Raw genomic sequence first — 26,095 nt, forward strand, 5'->3', positions numbered from 1 at the left:
ACAAAAGTCTTGCTGAGTGATGCCAAGACACCCTCGGCCTTCTTGACAATTTTAGAGATATGCTTTGTCCAACGCAAATCACTGCTGACAGTGATGCCTAGGTCACGCTCGCAAGAGGATTTCTTGATATCAGTGTTGTGGAGGGAGTATGTGGACGCAGGGTTTTTTCTCCCAAAATGCATGGTGGAAGAACACCTTTCGTTTCGAAACCAAAGATGGTCATTTTTCTTCTAGCACTGACTTGAATGGCTGGTTGAATGACCAAATCCAAGCTTCTCTGCTAGTTCTTCAACAGTTATGATGTGATTTTGTTCCACAAGGATTTGCAGGATGTCTTCATCAAGCTCTACAGATCTTCTAGGATGAGGCTTGTCTTCTAGACTATAATTTCCGGCTCAGAATTTCTGGAACCACTGTTGACACTGGCTTACACTTATTGTCCAGTCCCTTATATACTGCATTAATATTCCTTGCACCCTCCATTGCATTGTTGCATTTATTGAACTCATAAAGCAAAATATGCCGAATATGCTCCTTTGTCACTTCTATTATAGCTTTCAAAAAATAACTGTTAAAATTGAACTACACTCTTCAAAACTTGCACTAAGAATAAGGGTAAGGTAAAATTACTACCTGCTTTTATAGCAAGTTGATGCATGCAGTTTATCCCATCCCACTCCAACTTTTAGTTCCTGCAATTGAAAAACTGCATTATTTATGGGATGACCCAATATAAATGTATGTATGTGTATATAGATAGAGAGACAGATAAATAAATATAATTTGGGATTCTGGTGTTTGAATCTCTTCCATTTGAATGAAACTTATTTTCTTTTCTTTTTTTTTTTGTCTTTCATTCTTTCTCTCTTCAGGGAATTGTACAAGATCTGCTTAAACGGAAAGAAGAAGTGAAAGGAATGTGTGAGAAACGTCTTGGAAGCCTGCAGAAGGTAACTAGCAATCCGATGAATCCTGCCCAATCCACCCAACCAAAGATGGTGAAGCGTTCTGTTTCTGCAGGAAATCCTGTTCGGGGTGGCGCTAAATCCTCCGGGTCATCTCGTCAACTTCCGAATACTTCTGCTAATGTCAAAGTGCAACCACCGCCTTCATCATCATCATCTTCTGCTTCTTCTTCTTATTCTTCTTATTCTTCTCGTTCTTCTTCTTCTACTCTTGGCTCAGTCTGTGTAGCGAGCTTGTCTCGTGACGAATACCGTTGCTCTGCCGGACAAGTGGAACGGGCAACAGCAAAGAGTGCTCGAACACCAGCTTCTTCTTCTTCTTCAAGACTAGAGATGTCAGTCAGGGTAGGAACTATGATTCCATTGTGGAGATAGCTTTCTGTTGCTGTTGTCACTCCTCCTTTTCACTTTTCTTATCGGCTAAACCTCAGCTTTGTTCTTGTTCACCATCGTTGTTGTAGTTGTTGTACCATCATATAAAAATTCCTCTTCCTCCTCCTCCTCCTTGTCGTCCTCTTCGTCATCATTGTTTTTTTTTTTTTTTTGTTTTTTTTTGTCCTTTCACATAACCACAACCTGGCTTAACTCTCCAGCTTCTGTCGTTCTCAATTTACATTCAATATTTATAAAAACCTAACATTCTGCCATTCTTCATGTTCTCCTCGTTGCAAATTCCATTGTAATACGAAGCTTTCTGTTTTTCACGTCACATATTTTCGCCACTCACACTTTTGGCTAAACCTTAAGCTTTTTTGATCCTTGTCGTCATCATTGTCATTTTCATCGTCATTTGCATTGTCATTTAAGCTTTCCTCCCCCTCTTCCTCATTTTCCTTTCATTTAACTGTGGCCCAGCCTATCTTGAGCTTCAGTCATTCTCCTGTCACACTCATTTATAAACTAACATTCTGCTGTCCTTCACATTATCTTTGTTGCACATTGATGGTGGGGGAGTGAGGGAGGTATTGAAAGGGGGCAAGTCTGCAGGTGAGGAATATATATGTGTTTTTCTTCCTCACTTTCTTCCATTATCATCTGGGCATATTTATCCTTCCCTCCCCTAGTCTTCCATATCAGGTGCAACTCACCTGAGACAAATCACCTGAGAAAAATCTTCTGAGCTCCTAATTCAATGCCTTAGGATGTTCTGCTTCATTGTTTTGATGTTCAAATTCTGTCAGGTTTGGCTTTATCTGCCATCCTTCCTGGGTCAATGAAATAAATACCAGTTAAATATTGTGGGATTGATTTTATCGACTCTTACCTTCTCCCTCCAAGTGTCACCCTTTGTATTTATCTGTCTTGGCAGAACTATCAGAGCATCAGAGAAATGCCTGGTCGTATTACATGTGGATCTTTATGTTAAGAGTTTAAATCCTTTTGGGGTTGATAAAATAAAGTCCCAGCTAAGCACCGAGATCAATGGTATGGAGTAATCCCATCCCACCAAAATTGATGGCTTGTGCCAAAACTTTGAACATTATTATTATTATTATTATTATTATTATTATTGGTGATGGACTGGTGGAACTGTTAACACACTGGACATAAGCTTAGCAGTATTTTGTCCATTTATTTTTATGTTTGTTGCTCAAATTTTGTCTTTCATCCTTTTGGCGGGGGTCAATGAAATAACTTCCAGTCAAGTACTAGGGTCAATATAGTTGCATTCCCCGTGCTTTTGAAAACTGCTAGCCCTCTGCCAAAATTGGGAACTGTTATTAATATTAAAATTGTTAGCATGTGAGACATAATCCTTTTTGGGTGGATAAAATAAGCACCAGTCAAGCACTGGATTGATGTAATTGTCTCTGCCCACAAAATTCCAGGCCTTGCGCCTAGTAGAAAGAATTATTTATTATTATTATTATTATTAGGCAGTGAGCTGGCAGAATCGTTAACACATTGGGCGAAATGCTTAGCAGTATTTCGTCTGTTGCTACATTCTGAGTTCAAATTCCACTGAGGTTGACTTTACCTTTCATCCTTTCGGGCGTCAATAAATTAAGTACCAGTGAAACCCTGGGGTCGATGTAGTTGACTATCTCCTTCCCCAAATTTCAGGTCTTGTGCCTTTAATAGAAAGGATTATTATTATCATTATTATCATCATCATCATCATCATCGTTTAACGTCCGCTTTCCATGCTAGCATGGGTTGGACGGTTCAACTGGGGTCTGGCAAGCCCGAAGGCTACACCAGGCCAGTCAGATCTGGCAGTGTTTCTACAGCTGGATGCCCTTCCTAACGCCAACCACTCCGAGAGTGTAGTGGGTGATTTTATGTGCCACCGACACAGGTGCCAGACGAGGCTGGCAGACGGCCACGCTCGGATGGTGTTTTTTATGTGCCACCGACACAGGTGCCAGACGAGGCTGGCAGACGGCCACGCTCGAATGGTGTTTTTTATGTGCCACCAACACAGGTGCCAGACGAGGCTGGCAGTATTATTATTATTATTATTATTATTATTATTATCATCATCATCAAGGCAGCAAGCTGGCAGAGTTGTTAGCACACTGGATAAAGTGCTTAGCAGTATTTCGCCTTTTGCTACGTTCTGGGACCATTAACAACCAGACTTTGCCTTTCATCCTTTTGGGGTCAATAAAATAAGTACCAGTTGAACACTGGGGTCAGCGTAATCGACTCGTGCCCACCTCCACCAAGCTGCCCTTGTACCAAAAATTATCATTATTATTATTATTATTATTATTATCATCATCATCATTATTAAGGCAGCAAGCTAGCTGAGTCATTAGCATGCTTGGCAAAATGCTGCTTAGCATTTTGTCCATCTTTATGTTCTGAGTTCAAATTCCGTAGAGGTTGACTTTACCTTTCATCATTTCGGGGTTGATCAGTTAAGTACCAGTCGAGTTTTGAGTTTGATGTAATCACCTAGTCCCCCCCCTACAAAATTTCAGGACTTGTGCCTATAACAGAAAAGATTATTATTATTATTATTATTTAAAAAGCCTTTGGTAATGGATGATATTTAAGAACAACTGAGAATAGAATACTTTGCTTTATTATTCACTTTTATTGTTTAGGTTCTGAGTTCAAATCGCATTGCCTTCCAGTCTTGGCCCGTATATGTTAAGAAACAAATGACTCAACATCACAATGTTCCAGAATTACCGTTTTGCTGAGGTTTTGTTTTGTTGTTGTTATTCAATATAAAGTTGTTGTTGTTTTGGTTTTGCATCTGATTCAAGAGAGCCATAGTCACTCATGTTCCTGTCATGGCCATCCTGTCTTTTAGTGAAAATACAGCAATCCTTGTTTTGTTTGTATGTTCCTACTCTTCTTAAGACTCACAGTCTACATCTTCAGACATCTTTCCCTTCCCTGTAAAACGTGTGTGTGTGTGTGACTGTTGAATGTGGAGTGGGGTTTAAGTTTGTCTAGGTTGTATATTTGTAGTATATAATGATAATAATAATAATAATAATAATAAAATGAAGGAAACTAAGATCAGAGATATTGCCATACTTGGGGATGTACAAGTGCATGAGAAATATAGTAATCCCTCGACTATCGCAGGTGTTACATCCCCCCCCCCATGATAGGTGAAAATCCATGAAGTAGAAACAGTACTGTGCTGTATATTTTTTTTATTATTTTTATGATTTGTATATCATCATCATCGTTTAGCGTCCACTTTCCATGCTAGCATGGGTTGGATGGTTCAACTGGGGTCTGGGAAGCCAGAAGGCTGCACCAGACCCAGTCTGATCTGGCAATGTTTCTACTGCTGGATGCCCTTCCTAACGCCAACCACTCCGTGAGTGTAGTGGGTGCTTTTTACATGCCACCGGCACAGGTGCCAGACAAGGCTGGCAAACTGCCACGATCGGATGGTGCTTTTTACGTGCCACCGGCATGGGGGCCAGGCGAGGCTGGCAACGGCCACGATCGGATGGTGCTTTTTACGTGCCACCGGCACAAGGCCAGTCGGGGTGGCGCTGGCAATGGCCACATTTGGATGGCTCTCTTACGTACCACCGGCACTGGTATCACAGCTGCAATTTCCATTGATGTTGATCGATTTCGATTTTCACTTGCCTCAACAGGTCTTCACAAGTAGAGTTTTGTGTCCCAAGAAGGAAAGGTATGCATAAAAGGAAAGGTATATTTTATTATAAATGTGAAACCACACCACTGAGGAATCAACATACGCTTAAATAATAAACTCTGATAGGTGAACCACAATAGGTGTACTGTAATAGGTGTACCATAACATGGCAGGGAATTACTATGCAAGCCACTAAAAGATGAAATTGCAAGACTGTAGGCAATGAAGAGAGTAATTGTCATCTCAGTAATTGCAGGGGCAATGGGACCATTAACAACCAGGTTTGAGAAATTTGTTGGAGAAATTGGAATTGACATGAGGGTAGATGATCAGAAAACTGCTTTATTGGGGGACAGCAAGGATTTGGGGACTGGTACTTGGTTGTTAAATATAGTGAAGCGAGACCCTGTGAGATCTTTGACAACAGGTTGTTGTCTGCTCTTACAGAATTGTCCGGAGCAAGTGAAATCAAGAGTTGTGAGAAGTGAAATGGAAATAATAATAATAATCTCATTGCATATGGTGCTCAGGTGCATTATCAGTCACGTGAAAAGGGTAGAAGAATGGACATAAAGCAGACATATCAGTCAAGTAAGGAAGGACAACAATGAAAGCCAGAATAAAAGACAGAAAAGTGAACTATAAAAAAGCTATAAAGAGGTACATTAGGGGTAGCGGTGGTGAATTTTGGGAAGGTTTTTGAAGGGTGCAGTGTCTTGATAATCAACAGCCGACATAGGTAAGCCCTACTGTCTAACATATATATGGATGAGCCAATGAGGGAGACCTTTTTGTGGTAGTTTGTTTGACCTATTAGAAACATCAGCCAAGTCCCCCTCTAATAATAATAATAATAATAATAATAATAATGCAACACCAATGTCCTCTCAACGATTAGCTGGAGATGATTTTTAAAATGAGAGAATATCTGAAATAGACTCAACTGTTCTCACAAATGAGAACACTAAAAATGAACCTGACTGATCTCAAAAATAATCCAGAATCCTTGTCTGGTACCGGATCAATCCCAAGATCTAATCAGTTCGTGCCAGTCACGAGGCCAAACATCTCTGAAAGTTTCATCCGAATCCATCCAGTGGTTCTTGAGATATCTTGTCCATGGACAAATACAACTGAAAACAATACCTCTGCCTTCGCTAAAACGGAAGTAATACTAATAATGACAATACTAGTAGAAGTGATAGTAATGAGCTTATTGTGCACCTCAAGTCATTGGAAATGGGTAAAAGAGGTAAGCAAACATGTAAGTCAAGTATTGAAAGACAGCAGTGAAAGTGAAAAGTACATAACTAAAGTACAGAGAATAAAACCTAAAGAGATAGGAAAGTAAAGATTAGGTGCAGGAGTGGCTGTGTGGTAAGTAGCTTGCTTACCAACCACATAGTTCCGGGTTCAGTCCCACTGCGTGGCAACTTGGGCAAATGTCTTCTACTATAGTCTCGGGCCGACCAAAGCCTTGTGAGTGGATTTGGTAGATGGAAAACTGAAAGAAGCCCGTCGTATATATGTTTATATATATATATATGCGTGTGTATGTTTGTGTATCTGTGTTTGTCCCCCTAGCATTGCTTGACAACCGATGCTGGTGTGTTGACGTCGCCGTCACTTAGCGGTTTGGCAAAAGAGACCGATAGAATAAGTACTGGGCTTACAAAGAATAAAAGTCCTGGGGTCGATTTGCTCGACTAAAGGCGATGCACCAGCATGGCCGCAGTCAAAATGACTGAAGCAAGTAAAAGAGTATTAAAAGAGTACATGCTATGTCAGGAATAGTACTGGTGAATTTTTTGAAGGATGCAATGCCCTAACCAGCTGTCAACTAATATTTGTAGGCCCTACTGTCTTATTTATGTGGCCCTGTACCAAAGTTAGAAACCATATTTATAAAATATAGAGAATCCCTTGTCTTTCTTTCTGTCTTTTTTTTTTCTTTTCTGTTTAACAATCCTAAATTCTAGTAAATTAAGGTTGGCAAATCTAATCTGTTTCTCAGTTTAACATCACTACATGGTCCTGGGGTACCTTTAATGGACTCCATTCTAGAAAGATTTGGTCTGGTCTGAAGATGATGCTTTATCTTGATCTATTAATTCTGGCTGAAAAATGAGGCTGTGGTGATCTTCATCCCTTTCCACTTGTCTCATACATCATGCAGAATTGTCATAGGTGTGTCTGCTTCTTTTTTGCTTCATGAAATCATTTAAAAATAAATTAGTGAAAACAATAGCAGATGTCAATTAATACAGTTAACTTAAATCAGAGCAAGATATATCCAACTCTTTTTGAGGGTCATTATGCCAATAATAGTCACATGCACTGGTTCTGTTTCACTTCTTTTATTATCATTAGTCAATTGGTTAACTATTTAACCAGTTAGCCAATCTATTGTTTGATTAACCTTTTAGCATTCACGTTTCTTTGTCAAATTTAATGCTTATTTATTCACTTTATTTTTAATTAATCAAGTATTATCTTGTAGCTTTGAGATTTTGATGATGTGGCTGTTTATTTTTAGAATGATATTGTTGGATAGGTATGAGAAGCTGGATCTGGTCCATTTGAGTTTAAAACACATAGAATATTTTGGCCAAATCTTCTTTAGCACTCCGTCGGTTACGACGACGAGGGTTCCGGTTGATCCGAATCAACGGAACAGCCTGCTCGTGAAATTAACGTGTAAGTGACTGAGCACTCCACACACACGTGTACCCTTAACGTAGTTCTCGGGGATATTCAGCGTGACACAGAGAGGGACAAGGCCGGCCCTTTGAAATACAGGTACAACAGAAACAGGAAGTAAGAGTGAGAGAAAGTTGTGGTGAAAGAGTACAGCAGGGATCACCACTATCCCCTGCCGGAGCCTCGTGGAGCTTTAGGTGTTTTTGCTCAATAAACACTCACAACGCCCGGTCTGGGAATCGAAACCGCGATCCTATGACAGCGAGTCCGCTGCCCTAACCACTGGGCCATTGCGCCTCCTCATTTTGGCCAAATATGGGCAGTTTAAATGTTAAAGGGTTAATTGTTCAGTAACTCATTCAGTCAGCGAAGTTTGTCAAAGTCCTTTTGTTAACCTGAAGCTGACCTGGAGTTAAAAGAAGATATGTCATTGATGAGTTTGTGAATGGCAGTAAATAGACTTTTGCAAACCCAGCCGATTGACTAAACAGTTAGTCAAATAGTTGATAAGTTAATTATTTAAATAATTAGTCAACTGACAAATACATAATAAAGAAGTGAAATATAACCAGTGTGCGTGTATATTATTGGCATTATGACCCTCCCAAAATGCAATAAAATATGTTTCAACACCCGAGTTCACATCAAGAATCTTTCAAACTAAATACAGAAACAAAATAGTTCTTCAGTTTCAACAATTGCAACATTGTCCATTGTGTCCTCCTCCTATCTAACTCAAAACCATAAGCACAGACATGGCTCTGTGTGTGTGGTAAGAAGCTTGCTTCCCAACCACACGGTTCCAGGTTCAATCCCACTGCATGGCACCTTGGGCAAGTATCTTCTACTATAACCTCAGGCTGACCAAAGCCTTGTGAGTGGATTTGGTAGATGGAAACTGAAAGAAGCCCATCATATATATATATATACACATGTGTGTGTGTATATATGTACACACATATATAGTTATATATACATGCATATATATATATATATTATATATATACATGTATATATGTGTGTGTGTATATATATATATATATATATATATATATATATATATATATATATATATATACGTGTGTGATGTCTTTGTCCTCCACCTCAACTTCATAACCTGTGTTGGTGTGTTTACATCCCCATAACTTAGCGTTTCAGCAAGAGAGACCAATAAAATAAATATTAAGCTTAAAAACAAAAAAAAAAACAAAGTACTGAGGTTGATTTATTCGACTGAGATTCTCCAAAGCGCTGCCCCAGCATGGCCACAGTCTAAATGACTGAAGCAAGCAGATAAGACGTGAAGGGAGGAAGATTTGGCTGCTGTTTCTAAGAAATTAAAACTAGGGGCTCTCTTATTGTCTTCTAATATTGACACCTAAGACAGGTGGGTGCAGTGGCATATGAGTTCAAATCCTGCTAACGTCAGTTGTGCCTTTCATCCTCTCAGGGTCAATAAAATGTTACTCTTCTGCTTTGCTTTGCTTTCCCCCACATGAGATTTGCTCCAGCTGGTCTTACCCCCATAGAATATACTAAAAGGCTTCCCCCCACCACCACCCTAACTCTTCCCAGTTTTCACTGCTTTTGCTTATTTTAATTATTTTGTTTTGCTTTTTTCATTTTGTTTTGTTGGTTTTTGTTTATATAAATTTGAATTGTTTTTTTTTTCTTTTCCATTTTTTCCAATGTTTGTTTTGTTTTAATTGCAAAATGATGATTCAGTTTTTATTCAAAATAATGTCTTTTTTGTGTATGAGAGAGAGAGAGAGAGAGTGTGTGTGTGAGAGCCTATATGTATGTGTGTTTTTGTGTATGTTTAGAGAATATTTTCTTTTTAATGTGCATGTTTAGAAGTTTGCTCTCAGATATAGTATATGTGTCTGTGTATATGCATATGTATATAAATACACACACACATATATATATATATATACACACACATACACACATGCATTATACATATGGTACATGTGTGTATATAATATATATGTATATATACACACATATGCATTATATGTCTACATATGCACACATGCTTATATACATATATAATATATCGCGGAGTAGTTGGCGTTAGGAAGGGCATCCAGCTGTAGAAACTCTGCCAGATCAGACTGGAGCCTGGTGCAGCCCCTGGCTTCCCAGACCCCGGTTGAACCGTCCAACCCGTGCTAGCACGGAAAACGGACGTTAAACAATAAACGAACGATAAACGAAGGTGGCCCGTTAGCAATTAAAACCTAAAGGCAAACAAGGGTACAAATTAGTATCAGCATTGCTAGAAATGAGAGTCAAAAATGACACGAATAGCAATACAAAGCACTAACTTCATGAGTTGAAAAAGCGAGGGAGCAAGCAAAAGCACCTCACCATGTAAAGGTGCTTATTTCTAGCAATGCTGGCACTATTTTGTACCTTTGTTTATTTATATATATACATGGCTGGCTGGTAATGAATTTTTCTGCAAAATATGGGTAGTTTATCCTATTCGTGCTATTGTATTAGCATTAACCTACGTCTGAGAATAAATTATTTCTGTATCTTTCATTACATCTCAACGCTTCTAAAGCCAACTTTGTTTACTTTCATCCTAAGTTGAATTTAACGTAAGCGTCTTATACAGCTAGATTTATAAATCCTAAAATTGCAGAGCAATTTGTTATTGGGCAGTTTAGCTTAAAGGTAAAGCACTTGACGTGTAATCACAGGGATGTGAGTTCGAGTCTCATGGCTGGCCGGTAACGAATTTTTCTGCAATATATGGATAGTTTATCCTGTTCATGCTATTGTATTAGCATTATCATGTGCCTGAGAATAAATTATTTCTGTGTGTGTGTGTGTGTGTGTATATATATATATATATATATATATATATATATATATATATATAAACCTACGTATATAGTATGTATATATACACATGTATATATGTGTATACATGCATGTATATTTATGTATATAAAAATCAAAACTGTTAACCTGACAGTTCTAATTAAACACTAAATGTAATTAACTTCTGAGAACAAAACAAAGCGATGAAAATATTGAGTATCTTTTACTCGTACCAGTCATTAGACTGCCCATGCTGGTGCAATGCCTTGAAGAATTTTTAGTCAAATGAATCAACTCCAGTCCTTTTTTAAGTCTTGTATTTATTCTATCGGTCACTTTTACCAAAATGCTAAGTTACGGGATGTAAACAAACCAGCACCGGTTGTCAAGCAGTGGTGGGGAACAATCACATATGCAACAGTCTTCTTTCAGTTTCCATCTACCAAATCCATTCACAAGGCTTTGGTGGGCCCAAGGCTATAGTAGAAAATACTTGCCCAGGGTGCCACACAGTGGGACTGAACCTGGAACCATGTCACTGCAAAGCAAACTTCCTCCACAGTCACGCCTACACTTGTAATTAGTGGAAGTTAACTTGTTACATAATTAATAATAAACCACAAAGTTCTAGGTACCCCACCCATTAACCCCTAGCTTCACCATTCCCTGTCATGTCTACAGAACTGAGAGACTGGGTGGAACCAATGATAAAAATATAGAGAAACAGTTTCAGAAAAATCGATGAAGAGGTGAAAAGAAAAAAAGACTTTTGGCATTTAAAACCAGATTCTTCTTTCTTTTTCCTTTCCTCTTCCTCCTTTTCTTTCTCTCTCTCTCCTCTCATCTATCACTTTCTCTCTCTCCTCTATCACTTTCTCTCTCTCCTCTGTCACTTTCTCTCTCTCCTCTGTCACTTTCTCTCTGTATCATTCTCTCTCCCTTCTACCATTTTCTCTGCCTCCCTTCCCTTTTCTCTTCTCGTTCTCTGTCTCTCTCTTTCCTTTCTACCATTCTTTCTCTGTTTCCCTCTCTCTTTTGTCATTCTCTCTCCCCCTCCTTTCTTTCTCTTTCCTTCTATCATTTTCTCTATCCCTCCATTTTCTCTGCATATTTTCATTCTTTGACCATCCCAAGTGTACCAGTTCTTCTGACAATGACCAATTTATCAATTCTATTGACCATCAATATGCATGTAGAAAAAAAAACAGGATGGCCATGGACGAACTGTCTTTTATTATAGATTTGTGTGATCACAGCTGATCTGGGGCTAAACAACAGCAATAGCCACTAATATACTAATCCTACTGACCATCACTACTGTACGAGCTAACAGATTGTCATGGTTAAAACATCTTTGATGGTCTGCTAGCCAAGAGCCTGCCTCAGGCTCGTCACACATGGCTGTGTACTTGACAAGCTCATTCCAAGTCACATGGTTTCTAGTTCAACTCCATTGCACAACAACTTAGCGCGGTAATTTCTACTATAGATCCAGGTTGACCAAAGTCTTGTTATGGAATTTAGTGGTCAGAAACTGAAAGAAACCTAACGTGTGTGTGTGTCATTTATCATAAATTGTCTGCTAGTTTTGAACCTTCGTAGACATGTGGATTAAGTGACCACTAATGTAAAATGTTGGTAAGGGTTAGTAACTGGAAGGGCATCCAGCTGTAAAATAATATCCCAATAATATATTTGTCTAGTGTGGAAAAATGGACATACAAACAAATATATGTGCACATATGTACATATAACTAAGGTTAGAGGGACCAGTCATATAATAAAGTATAGTTTGGCCTCATCTGGTCATAGATATATATATCCTCAAATACATTCTCATGTAATGGAAATTGACAAATAATACAGAAGTGAAACTGAACCAGTGTGTGTGTTTATTATTGGCCTAATGACCCTCCCAAGATATTACAAAATACAAAAAATGCAAGTTAACATCATGAATCTTTCAATCTTTGAAACCGGTGTTAAATTGATGAATAATGTTTTACTTGTATCAGTCAATATGTATGTGTGTGTGTATATATCTCCTTGTCTTGACATCATACATAAGTCGTAAACAAACATCACCATCTTACAAGCTGTATCATTCATTTCTAGTCTTCTGTGGAAAAATATGTCTGGCCATAGGGAAAATATGACCTTGCTCTGAAAATAGGTGAGGATTTGTGACAGAAAACACCTCAACAAATTCTGTCTGGCCCATGCAGGCATGGAAAAGTGGACATAAAAACAATGATGTGATAATGGCATGAGGTCAAAATTATTATTATTGTACCAGTTTGTGTGTGTATGTGTGTAAAGGCATGTGGCCTAATGGTTAGGGGTGTTGAACTCATGACCATAAGATCACGGTTTCAATTCCAAGACTGGCTGCATATTGTGTTCTTAAGCAAAACACTTCATTTCACATTGCTCCAGTCCACTCGGCTGTAAATGGGACTGACTAACCTTCCAATCAGGGAGGAATGTTGGTCTGATTGCTTTATGAACACGGTGAAAAGTGTATTGTGATCAGCAATGTATAACAGCATCTGATAGTCTGGTCAATCACAATATCATGTGAAATATATATATGAGAAAGAGGGAGAGAGACTTTGGTGTGAAAGACTGCAGAAAAAAGTGTGCAGTACCATAATAGAATATAATAATTCTCTTTTGTTTGATCCAGTAATCCCATTAGAGTCTTTGAGATATTGCTAAATATTCAGACCAGAAAAAGTCTGTCTTAGGAACACATCAAACACCAAAACACTCCAGAGTAACCTGCTGCTGGATCAGACAAAATAGGAGTTATGATTTTTGTGGTATTGGGTAACTGTTATATTACAGCCATTACTCTGAGATTCAGAGCTTGGCAGCAGTTTTCAGAAGAAAAGAAATCATTCTTTTAATGAAGTCATATATATATATATATATATATATATACACACACACACACGCATTACATGCATATCCACTAATACTTTGCACGCAGTAGATGCTTCTACACACACCCTAGCTTCCCTTATCAAAATACATATGTACCCGACCGATGAAAGCGTGATTTATATAACTTACTTCTGTTTATTTCCAGGGTAAATACAAGATGAACATGTAACGGTGACTTTAAGCATTTTACCCACCACGATGAAAGGCTATTTATGGGTGAAAATTATAGTTCGACCCCCTTGGCTGGAATGTGAAAGGGACTACATTTGAACACACATATTCTTGTTGATATTTATTTATATATATACATATATACATACATAGCTTCATGTACATGTGTATATATAATTGTGTGTGTATTGATGCATGTGTCTATATGTATGTATGGGTGTGTATATATATTATATATATATGAATATATATATACATATATAAACATACATATGCATACATACATATATATATACATACAGCCCTTTGTTAACTGAGAAATTGTGGAGCCATTATTAGTAATGGATGTATATTTTATCATAGAACTTAATTATAATTTTTAATAAGAATTAACGAGATTTTGGGTCAGCTATTTATTGGATTCCTGTGATGTCTGAGATGAATTCTTGTCAGCGTTACCATTTTCCAAACCATTGATCTCATGTTTAGAGTGTCGATATGTTTTCATTATTTATGTCTTCATTACATTTCACTTCATTTCGTCTCTCGTTATCATGAGGTGTCTCATATTTTAATGTCGAGTACTTTGAGCCCAGACTTGATTCCAACAGGGAACATTTATTTCTGGACTAAGAGACAGACTCTCCTTAGTCACTTAAACCCCATGCTTCATGTAAATAGCAACAGTTAGTTTAGAAGTAAAGGTGCCTGTTTCAAATCCAGTCTGTGACCTTTGAGAATACGACACTTGATGATCAGATCAAAAACCAATAGCAACACAGATTTCTAAATGTTTGAAATATAAACACTTTAAAGATTAGATTAATCATCCAGAAAATAATGTGATCACCAATGTTAATTTTTTTACTGAAAATCAAAATAAAAATTTTCTTTTATGTTGTGTGCATCTGTGATGGAGAGGGTCATACGTTGGACAAAATGCTCTGAGTTATTTTTGGTCTTGATGTACTGACAGTTCTATATTTGAGAGATGAAGAATTATGTACATTATTTACATTTGACAGATATTTGTTCTCATCTTGTTTGTTGTTAACACAACGTTTTGGCTGATATACCCTCCAACCTTCATTAGGTGTCCTGGGGGAATTTTTAACCTGGGTTCTCATTCCTAAGGTATTTTTCTGATGTTATTATTCAGGTCACTGCCAGGAATCGAACTCGGAGTTAGTAGCCCACACTCTTAACCACTACGCCATATACCCGTGGACAATTATGGATTGTATTTTAGGTCTTATAAATTTAATATTTTCCTATCCTTCCTTAACAACAAACAAGATGAGGACGAATATCCGTAAAATGTAAATAATATTGATGTTCTGAGTTTAAAATTTTGCCGAGGTCAGCTTCACCTTTCATCCATCATTCAGGGTTCATTAAGTACCAGTAAGTAGTGAGCGTTGACTGGAATGACTATGGCCCTTGCCACCATCCCGTCCCTGCCCTGTTGGGGGAAAACATCAGTGACCTCTTACCAAATCTCTGTTTTTAGGGTAGGTTTTGTGTATGTTTGTGTATTCTCATTCTGGAAAGGGTAATACTTATTTAAGGATTTCTAGTCTACGGAGGTTTTGTTGCAAATATATACACACAAAGGTGTGTGTGTGTGTGTGGTGTGTGTGTGTGTAAGCCTTTCATTTCTTTATTCCCACAATTTTCTTCTCATTGTTTTTTTTCCCCTAAGCTTGTTTTATTTGGAGGATTAAGAAGTTATCTTGTTACAAACACACACATCACATTCGCACATATATATACACACTCATATATACATTCATATAAAATATATTTATATATATATACATAATATATATAATATATATATATAATATATATATATATAATATATATATATATAATATATATATATATATATATATATATATATATATATATATATATATATAATATATAATATATATATATATGATAAGCATTACTTTACATAATTAGGGTTCAGCAAAAGAATTTACTTTACCACACACCAAACTTTTAGAAATAGCAGCCAAAGAATTAGCTATTTCCTCTACTATAAGAAGAGTCTCCCAGACATTGTATACTCAAAAACAATTCACGTAGGCATAGAGGGAAAAATAACGAAAAATCACTCGTAAATCGATTAATATATATATATATATATATTATATATATATATATATACACACACACACACACACACACACACTAAATATTTTTTATTGTAATAATGTTATTCTCCTGTAGCTTTCATGTGTGTGTGTGTGTAATAAAACAATCACATGACCATAAATAATTCTTAAATTCTAATAATTCATTTTTTTTATTGTTTTATATCTTTTATATTTTTGCTGATGATTTTTATACACACACGCACATACATATATATTTCACTTAAGTAAGATTTTTTTCATGCATTTATTTATTTTTAACATTCTTTGCTGGGTTTTTTTTTTATTTCTTCTCTCCACAAACTTTTGTGTTGGCCATCTCCGTATAAAAGAAGGATCATTATTTGTATGATCCTTGTTAATGTCAAAAAAAACCCAACCAAACCTGTTAGTGGTCATTCAGTCAGCTAGAAATAGCTGCCTATTCTCCTTTATATGACACTGTAATGTTTTAGAAGGACACATTTGATAATGTTGTCCTAGGTGAACTATGGCTTGGCGATAGGGAGAATACAGAAAATGGTTGGATCAGGGACGATGTAGGGTTAAAAAGTAACAACTTGTAAATATTTCTGTGGCAGTGAGCTGGCAGAATCATTAACATGCCAAGCAAAATGCTAAGTGGCATTTCATCTGTCTACATTCTGAGTTCAAATTCTGCTGAGGCCAATAAATCAAATACCAGTGAAACACTGGGGTTGATGTACTCAACTGGTCCCCTTCTCCCAAATTTCTAGCTTTGTGCCTTTATTAGAAAGGATTATTATTATTATTATTATTATTATTATCATCATTATTATTATATCCACATTACTATAGTTACTATTATTAGCACAAGAGTCTGTTACTAATTCTGAGTGATGTATGCATGTTTGTTTGTGTGTGTTTTTTCTCTTTATATAATTAGATGTTATGGGAAATTGCCTTGGAAATATGAAATCACTGTTCTCATTTTTAACTACATCACATTGCTGAAAATTAGGTCTTCGGATCCATTGAAACCACCTCTATGACAGTAACATGAATCCAATTCGTTACATCCACGTTTCCTATAAACTGTAGCTAAGACAACTGATTTCTTTGGTTTCAGGTTTCTGTGTTTGGTTCAGAAGATCTTAGTAAGAAGTGACAGCCATTGTAGCAGTTTCTTTGGGCTGTTTTAAATCTGATTTACTTTTCAATGAATTTTTATATTTTAAAGTGAATTATAAATGATGCACAGCTGGTAAAGTGCTGTTCAAAATATCTGCTGTTATTTAAACTCCTTGATTTAGATTTCAAATCTCTCTTGAGGTGATTTAGCTTTCCATAATTCTGGGGCTCGATAAAATAAGTTCCTGTCAATCAAGTACCATTGTTGATTTAACCTTGAAACTGTCCCATAGTTCTATGGTTCAAACTTCCCATTTCAGACTGATAGAAATTAAAACCTTCTGTCATAATCTAAATATGTATGTGTGCACACACACGTACACATATTTGATAGATATTTATATATTAAAATTAATTATGAGAATGTCAACACAGAAAATAAAATTAAACAAGGTGCAACTAATTAGTTTGAGAGTCAAAGAAAGATTAAGTAGGAGTGTCTTTAATGTTTTAAGCATAAACTCTTCTTCAGGAAGTAAAATAGTTGAAAAATGAATAAAAATGTAGAAGAATGAAATTTTAAAAAATCATGGTAATAATAATATTAATAATAATAATGATCCTTTCTACTATAGACCTGGAATTTGATGGGGAGGGGGATAGTCAATCACATCAACCCTAGTACTTGACTGGTATTTAATTTATTGACCCCTGAAAGATGAAAGGCAAAGTTGACCTCGGCGGAATTTGACCTCAGAATGTAGCGACAGGGGAAAGAAATACTGCTAAGCATTCTGTCCAGCATGCTAATGATTCTGCCAGCTCACCACCTTAATAATAATAATAATAATAATAATAATAATAGTAGAGATTTGTATGTTGCTCTGCCTATCATGTTTCAGTCATTTTGACTGCAGCCATGCGCATGCGTGCGTATGTGTGTGTGTGTGTGTGTATGTGTGTGTGTTCACCGTGATAATGTTTATAGACTGAAAATGAAAAAAAATTCTTTTTGTAAGACTGACTGGACTTGCTGAATGTAGCCTTGTTGGAAAGCCAGTTCATAGAGAATCAAATAGATACCAGTTATATTCTGAGGCTTCATTGATTGATTTTATAGAAGTACCACCACTCCACCCCACTTCCCGTCTCCCCTGAAGAAACCGGTTTTATTCCAATATTTTGCTCTTATTTTTCTTTTCTTTCCCTCTCTTATCTATCTATCTATCTATCTATATATATATATATCATTGTAATTTTTGGAGGTAACTATGTTGAATTATTACTTGAATCTATATTTATTCTTAAGTCCCCTCCACTCTCTCTCTCTCTCTCTCTCTTTATATTTATTTATTTATTTTTATCTTTATGCTAGAACTCAAGTGGATTACAAAAGGTGAGAGTATTTAAATTCAGAGAGAGTTCAATGTCGTCTTTGTGTGTGTGCATGAGTGTGTGAATTGGTGCGTATGGAGTTGTATTCTCTATTATTTTCACATTATTTATCTTTAAGTAAACATGCATGTTTATATCAGTCTGTGGGTGTGTGTATGTGTATGTATATATAAATAAAGATAGATAGGTAGACAGATATATAAATTATTATTATTTTAAAATCAGCTGAAATGACAAAGTGACTCAAACACTCAACCTTTTGTTTGCAAAAAGCACCTCGTGCTATTTTTTCAGTCGAAATGGCAGGACCCTTGCAAACGAAAAGGCCGGCTGCTTTTATGTCTGTGTATAATTTATTTCTGTATTTAGACTATGCTATGGCACCCAGGCTACTTTTCTATGTGCCACCCCTGTATACAGAGACAGACACAGACAAACAGACAGACTGATAGGCAGATAGACAGGCCAACAAGCATGCTTCTTAAAATTATGTCAGTGTTGTGTCTTTCATCCATTTTCTGCATGTATTTGTGACTGTGTTGTGCATTTATTAATATTTCCCAATAAAAATGTTTGGTTGAAGAATAATTTAATGTAAGGAATCTCAATTAATTTTAGTTTTGAAATTAAATACTTTGAAATACTACCAGTTTCTGAGACAAACTTGTGATAAAAACAAAAAATACTTTTTATTCAATTTTTAAATCACTTCACTACCCAAGATCACAATGTAATTAGAAAGCATTGGTGCTGGTGCCACATAAAATGCACCCAGTGCACTCTGTAAAGTGGGTGGCCATTAGGAAGAGCATCCAGCCATAGAAACCGTGCCAAAACAGATGACTGGAACCTGGTCCAACTCCTGGCCTTAGTAGCTCCTGTTAAGCCATCCAGCCCATGCCAGCATGGAAAATGGACATTAAATGATGATGACGATGATGATGAGAAATGGTTAATTAATTTATTTTAGACCGGAATGAAGTTCCTTTCTTAGTTTTATACCATGCTCAACTGTTGACTTTATATTGACTTTGTCTGTTTGTCTGTCTATCAATTGATAGATAGATAGATATATAGACAGATAGATTGGGACTTTCTTGTCTCTTTAATGAACGAGGGCTCAACAGAACAGAGTTACCAATGACGATGGGTACTTGGTTTTCTAAACGCCCTACATATAACGATTGTCATTATAACGGACATGGTTTGTGCAGAGCCAATCCAATTTTCTCGTTCTCCAGACTTGTATTGATCTGCTGCAACGAGTGTCACAAACCCTGTCATTACCAGGATGCAGGATTTGCAAGGAGTTATCTTAGACGAGCAGCTCAAGAGTTGAGGGGCCTCATACACTTTGGGTCCATTGGACTGTCTCTGAGTTATATCTTCCAATGACGAGTTCTTCAGCAAAACACTTCATTTCATGTTGCTCCAATCCACTCAGCTGTAGATGGCTGACCACCCTGTAACATAGAAGGGGCAGGGATGTAAACATACACTTAGAATTAGATTATTCCCCCACACTACCCCACCAAGTTACATGGTAAGAAAATATCTTTAGTTATTGACTAACTTAAATATTTTAGTTTATATTTCTTTAACATATTTAAAAATTACCATAAAATTAATATACACACTCAAATCTGTTTAGTTATTATTACGTATCACTTAAACATCTGTCTTCGTGTACCATGGTTACAATCATCAGCAATTATTGACCTCTCTGTCCTCCTGTCCCACACAACTTGTTACATTATTGATCTGGTCATCCTTATATATATATATATATATATATATATATATATATATATAAATGTTTTAAAAAGCATATTGTGTGTTTCTTTGTGGCAAAGACAAACCATTTCATAATCAAATCATCGAATTTAGTATGTTGGTACCACACTGTGCTTCTCCAGCCTGGTACCTGATACAAATGAAAGTGTATATATACATACATGTATCTATGCAACACGCACATACACATGTGTGTGTAAATAGATTGATTAATATATATATATATATATATTCATGTAAAATTGAATAAGGGTAGAAATTGATATTAATCAATTAAAACCAGTGGCCTAGCATATTAAAAAAAATCCGAAGATTAAAATATTTTTTACATACAAAATTTAAAGGACTGACCACTAAAAGTGGATGGTCTAGCGATTTTGACGTATATATTCATGTAGATAGATCAAAACAGACATTTATTAATACTGATAGACATTCATAAAATACACACAGATATACATGTATACACATGTATAAATGTGTGTGTGTGTGAAGTGATCTGCTGGCAACGAGTGTCACAAACCCTGTCATTACCAGGATGCAGGATTTGTATGGAGTTATCTTAGATGAGCAGCTCAAGAGTTGAGGGGCCTCATTAACTTTGGGTCCATTGGAGTGTCTCTGAGTTGCCTTCTTACACTAGTGATGTCGCAGCTCATTTCTACAGCTGAGTTAACTGGAGCAACGTGAAATAAAATGTCTTTCTCAAGAACACAACACGCAGCCCGGTCCGGTATTCGAAATCACAACCTCACAATAGTAAGCTCGATGCGCTAACCACTGAGCCATGTGCCTTATTAACTCCTGTTAAACTGTCCAACCCATGCCAGCATGGAACACAACACGCATTTACTAATACTGATATACATTTTTATGAAAATATGCACAGATATACATATATACACGTATGAATATATGTGTGTGTGCGTATATAGATAGAGAGAGAGAGAGACAGATATTTATAAATTAAATTTACGTGTATGTCTGTGTGCACGCACATGTGCATGCATGTGTTATAAACATACATACATACATACACATATATATACACACACACACATCTATATAGTCTAGCATATGTCAGCCTGGCAACCGGATGATAAATGAATGAGTAAGATATATAAATATATTAATATGTGTGCGTATGTATGTATGTATACATAACCAATTCTCTGAACCATCATAGCAACGGTTAACTCATTTATCAAATGAATCACTGATTGCTTTCCAGATTAACTCCACTACTGTTGTCATAGCAACTAATCTGTTATTCAGAAATCTGATAATACCATTATTCCAACAATAATAATTATCATTTCAACATTCTTCACCATTTGAAGAATTTCCTCTTACAAAGAAAAGATGCTTCATATTAATTTTCTTTACAAATATTACTTTTAATTACTTCCTAACAAGTTATTCATTAATTCCACTAACCCATCTGCCCCACACCCCAGTCACCCATGGATACAGCCCCCACCTCCCTCAAGCATTTATAAATATCCATTCATGGAACTGAAACTGGGGCTTCTCTTTGTGGCAACCCTGAATTTCCTGCCCTTATTTCCACTTAATATGTGGATCAGTTGATTGATTGATTATTGATGCCAGATGTATAGATGACCTCTGGCTACCTCTATACCATAGATCTGTTTATGTGGAGATGACATGTAGCTATTTCGCTGTTATACATTTGTCCATGTGGGAATGACCAGAGGCTACCTCTATATCATAGATCTGTCCATGGAGAAATTACTTACATCAATAACCATTATTCTTCATTTGGCACTGAGCTACCAGAATCACAGTGTTGCAGACAAAATTCCTTGTGATTATTTAATTATATTCCTCTACATTAGAGTTCCAGTTTGGTCTGTGATAACTGTATTCCAGCAAGGAACTGGGTTCCAATTTAATTAACCTTATCTTCTCCAAAAATTGTTGGCCCTGGACCAGTTTTAGAAGTTATTCATTGTCAGCTGTCAGTCGTAGGTCAACGTTGTCTGTTCTTCTTTGGAAATCATCTCTGGCAGGCTCGGATATGGGCTACAAGACCTGCTCTTCATCTACAGCAGGGATGACATTTGCTGCTGGTGAAGTTAGAAATTATTATTTCTATTATTATCTTTATAGCAGCTGACAGAACTGTTCTTGTATCAGACAAAATGCTTAGCAGCATTTCATCCAGTTCTTTACATTCTGAGTTCAAATTGCTAAAAGGCCATCTTGACCTTTCATCCCCTTGGGGGTCGATAAGATAAAGTACTTGTCAGGTACTTGGGTTGATGGTGTTGACCAACCACTTCCCCTTAAAACTGTTGGTATTGCGTCCGGTGCTAGGAAGGGTATCCAGTCATAGAAACCATTCCAAGGCAAACAGAGCCGGTACCATCTGTCAAACTGTCCAGTTCATGCTATGATGATGATGATGATAGTTATTATTAGCAACATTACGTCTGTCACTATGTTCTATGTTCAAATTCCACTGAATTCAGCTTTGCCTTTCATCCTTTTGGGGACAATAAAACAAGTTTCAGTCAAGAATCCCCCCAAAAAATTTTCAGGCTTTGTGCCGAGAATAGGAACGATTATTATCATTATCATTATTATTGCAGGAGAGAGAGCTGTGCATGCTATCAAAGTGACTATTATTATTATTATTATTATTATTATTTACATTACAATGATTGTTATCAGTGTCAATTCTATCTTTCAACCATCCAAGGGAAGAGACGGGGTTTATTTATCCATCAGAAGCCATCATCAAATTAGGGATCTTGGATCAGTGTTGAAAATTTTACTGGTCGACTTAGGTTCAAAGATCCGTAGGTATGTGTAAACGTCTGTGTATATAAGTGTGTGTGTGTTTACATGCACATAGGTATACATGTGTAATTATGTGTGTGTATGTATGTGTCTATATATATATATATATTATATATATATATATATATATATATATATATATACATACATACATACACACACATGTTAGGAAGGGCATCCAGCTGTAGAAACGTTGCCAGATCAGATTGAGCCTGGTGCAGCCACTGACTTTCCGGACCTCAGTCAAACCGTCCAACCCATGCCAGCATGGAAAACGTACGTTAAATTATGAGGATGATGATATATGTACATACACACACAACGCTATGCATGGGTGTTGGGCTGCAATTTGAAATTAAAGGTAAAAAACGGAGCAAGGGAGAGAACTCCCGATAATTTCAAGAAACCGAAATTTAATTTAAAAGAAACACGTGTGTAATATATATATAGATAGATAGATAGATTGTACATAGTGCTGTGTATTTACGATTTCGATTATCGCTTTGCTTTATTAAACTTTCATTTTACGTTGTTATATTTATTTTTCTTTATTATTATTATCGTTATTTATATTATTTTAATTATTTATTCGTTGTTTGCCTCTGTGTAATATCCTATTTATATATTTCTATATTTTTGGTATCAATTGTGAATATTTGGCTGATCTCTCTTGATCAATGGAATAAATTCGTTTGATGGAATTTTCCTTTTGTTTTGGTTTTTGTTCTGATTTTTTTATTTGTTTATTTCTATGTATTTATGCATACACACACACATACATTCACATCTCTAACCAACTCACCTTACACTCTTATGAAACTTCTCCCCTCTCTATGTCCTTCACGACCCACTCATCTTGTCCAATTCCCTGTACCAGTTATATCCACCCTCCTCTGTACCTTCAGTGTATGTCCCAACATCTCTCCACCACTATTCCTCTTCTCTGTCTGTCTGTCTGTCTCTCTTTCTATTTCTGTGTCTCTCTTCCCCTCCTTTTTTTTCCAGCTAGGGTAACCATTTATCTCTACAGCAAGACCTTTATCTCTACCCCTCAATTATACTCTTTAATCTCTCATCAGCTGGCCCAAAAGCAACCTCCTTCAATACTATTCCCCCATCCCAATCAATTGTCATGCAAGTTACCCAGTGACCCCTGCCGGTGCTGGTGCTGGTGCCATGTAAAAAGCACCCAGTACATTCTGTACATTGGTTGGTATTAGGAAGGGCATTCTGCCATAGAATCCCTACCAAAGAAGACTAGCTTAGTACCATTCTCTGGCTTGCTAGCTCCTCTCAAGCCATACAACCCATGCCAGCATGAAAAACGGCTGTTGAGTGCTGATAATGACATGCATTGCATGCTTTTACACAAACGCACACACACAGACTCCCATGTCTGCTTATATTCGTATGTAATTGTAGCTATGTTAGTGTGTATCCTTTTATTCTGGTTTCAGTCATTTGACTGTGGCTGTGCCGAAGCACCATTTTAAATCAGCCCCAGGACTTATTCTTCATAAGCCTAGTACTATTCTATCGGTCTGTTTTGCTGAACCGCTAAGTTACAGAGACATAAACACACTGACATCAGTTGTCAAGTGGTGGTGGTGGGGGGGGGGCAACCACATGCACAAAGACACACATAAATAAAGTAATCCCTTGCCATATTGCATTTCACCTATCGTGCCCTCAGTACATCACAGATTTTTCTGGCTAATATATGTAAATTTTTATCATGAATTCCTCAGTATATACAGGTTTCTGTGGCTGATAGGTGTTTATATTTTTTTAGATTTTAATTATTTCTGTGGGAGGTTTTGGAATGCAGCACCCATGATACTCAGGGTATTACTGTATATACATATATATACAATGGGCTTCTTTCAGTTTCTATCTACCAAATCCACTCATAAGGTTTTGGTTGGCCCAAGGCTATAGTTGAAGACACTTGCCCAAGGTGCGACACAGTGGGACTGAACCCAGAACCATGTAGTTGGAAAGCAAGCTTTTTACCACACATCCATGCCTGGACCTATATATAGTATACGTATGTGATCACCTATGGCACTCCGTCGGTTACGATGACGAGGGTTCCAGTTGATCCAATCAATGGAACAGCCTGCTCATGAAATTAACATGGAAGTGGCTGAGCACTCCATAGACATGTGTACCCTTAACGTAGTTCTCAAGGAGATTCAGTGTGTGACAAGGCTGGCCCTTTGAAATACAGGTACAACAGAAACAGGAAGAAAGAGTGAGAGAAAGTTGTGGTGAAAGAGTAGAGCAGGGTTCGCCACCACCCCCTGCCAGAGCCTCGTGGCGCTTTAAGTGTTTTCGCTCAACAAACACTCACAGCACCCTGTCTGGAGATCAAAACTGCAATCCTATGACCACAAGTCCGCTACCCTAACCACTGGACCATTGTGCCTCCACTATATCATTATAGTTATCATTTTAGTAGCCACCTTTTTTACGGTGCTGTTAAATGTACCAGTTATTCTTGTACACCATATCTATCACATTCAACTAATGTACCCCTTGTGTGGTACCTTCAAGTAAAGTACCCCTTGTCTGTCACAACTCAAGGTACACCCTGTCTGTCATATTCAGCTAACTCGTCACTTGTCTGCCACACTGTCTATGATATTAAACTAGTCATTTCCCCATATATCAAGACCTCATGTCGTGTTTAATATCCTGACATGTTAAGATACACACTTGTAAATTAATATATTCTCATTGAAAGACACTGACAAATCTTGTCTGTCCAGCTTCAAAATATTTGCCAATTATCAATTTTGCATCAAATTTCATAGATTAAATTAGCATTTTTTGAAATGAATTGAAAATTATTTACTTTTTTTTAGATTTAATAACTAATACTTATGGTTTTGGGCATGACCTGAGTGGCCAACATTGAGGGTGTATCCACAATATATAAATTTACATATACACATACATTGATGCTGATGATGATAATAAATATTCCCATCTTTATTGGAGAGGGTTCATTGGCATTCAGACAACCCCACGCACTTATCCACATGGACACACACACTGTGATACAATACTACAGCTTTACAATCCACCAGGTTCCTCCTTGTCCAGTTCTTGGTGTCATCTTTCCATTT

General features: G+C 36.9%; 1 protein-coding gene across 21 annotated transcripts in view; it reads left to right on the top strand.

The window, feature by feature from the left end:
• The window catches only part of LOC115219718 (guanine nucleotide exchange factor DBS), a 387,397-nt gene that overhangs the window by 257,547 nt on the left and 103,755 nt on the right, over positions 1-26,095 (top strand). For 16 of the 21 annotated variants that reach the window (XR_005002229.1, XR_005002230.1, XR_005002231.1 and 13 more), the window contains 2 exons: positions 873-1,310; positions 18,325-18,345. Coding sequence is in view for 18 of the 21 variants with exons in the window: in XM_036509664.1 (XP_036365557.1) it covers positions 873-1,310; positions 18,325-18,345 (459 nt within the window). In the remaining 3 variants the exon portion in view is untranslated. The remainder of the gene's footprint in view (positions 1-872; positions 1,311-18,324; positions 18,346-26,095) is intronic. The other 5 variants (XM_029789908.2, XM_029789907.2, XM_036509663.1 and 2 more) reach the window with 3 other exon arrangements.

The sequence above is a fragment of the Octopus sinensis genome, linkage group LG15 (genome assembly GCF_006345805.1).
Source record: "Octopus sinensis linkage group LG15, ASM634580v1, whole genome shotgun sequence".
Lineage (NCBI taxonomy): Eukaryota > Metazoa > Mollusca > Cephalopoda > Octopoda > Octopodidae > Octopus > Octopus sinensis.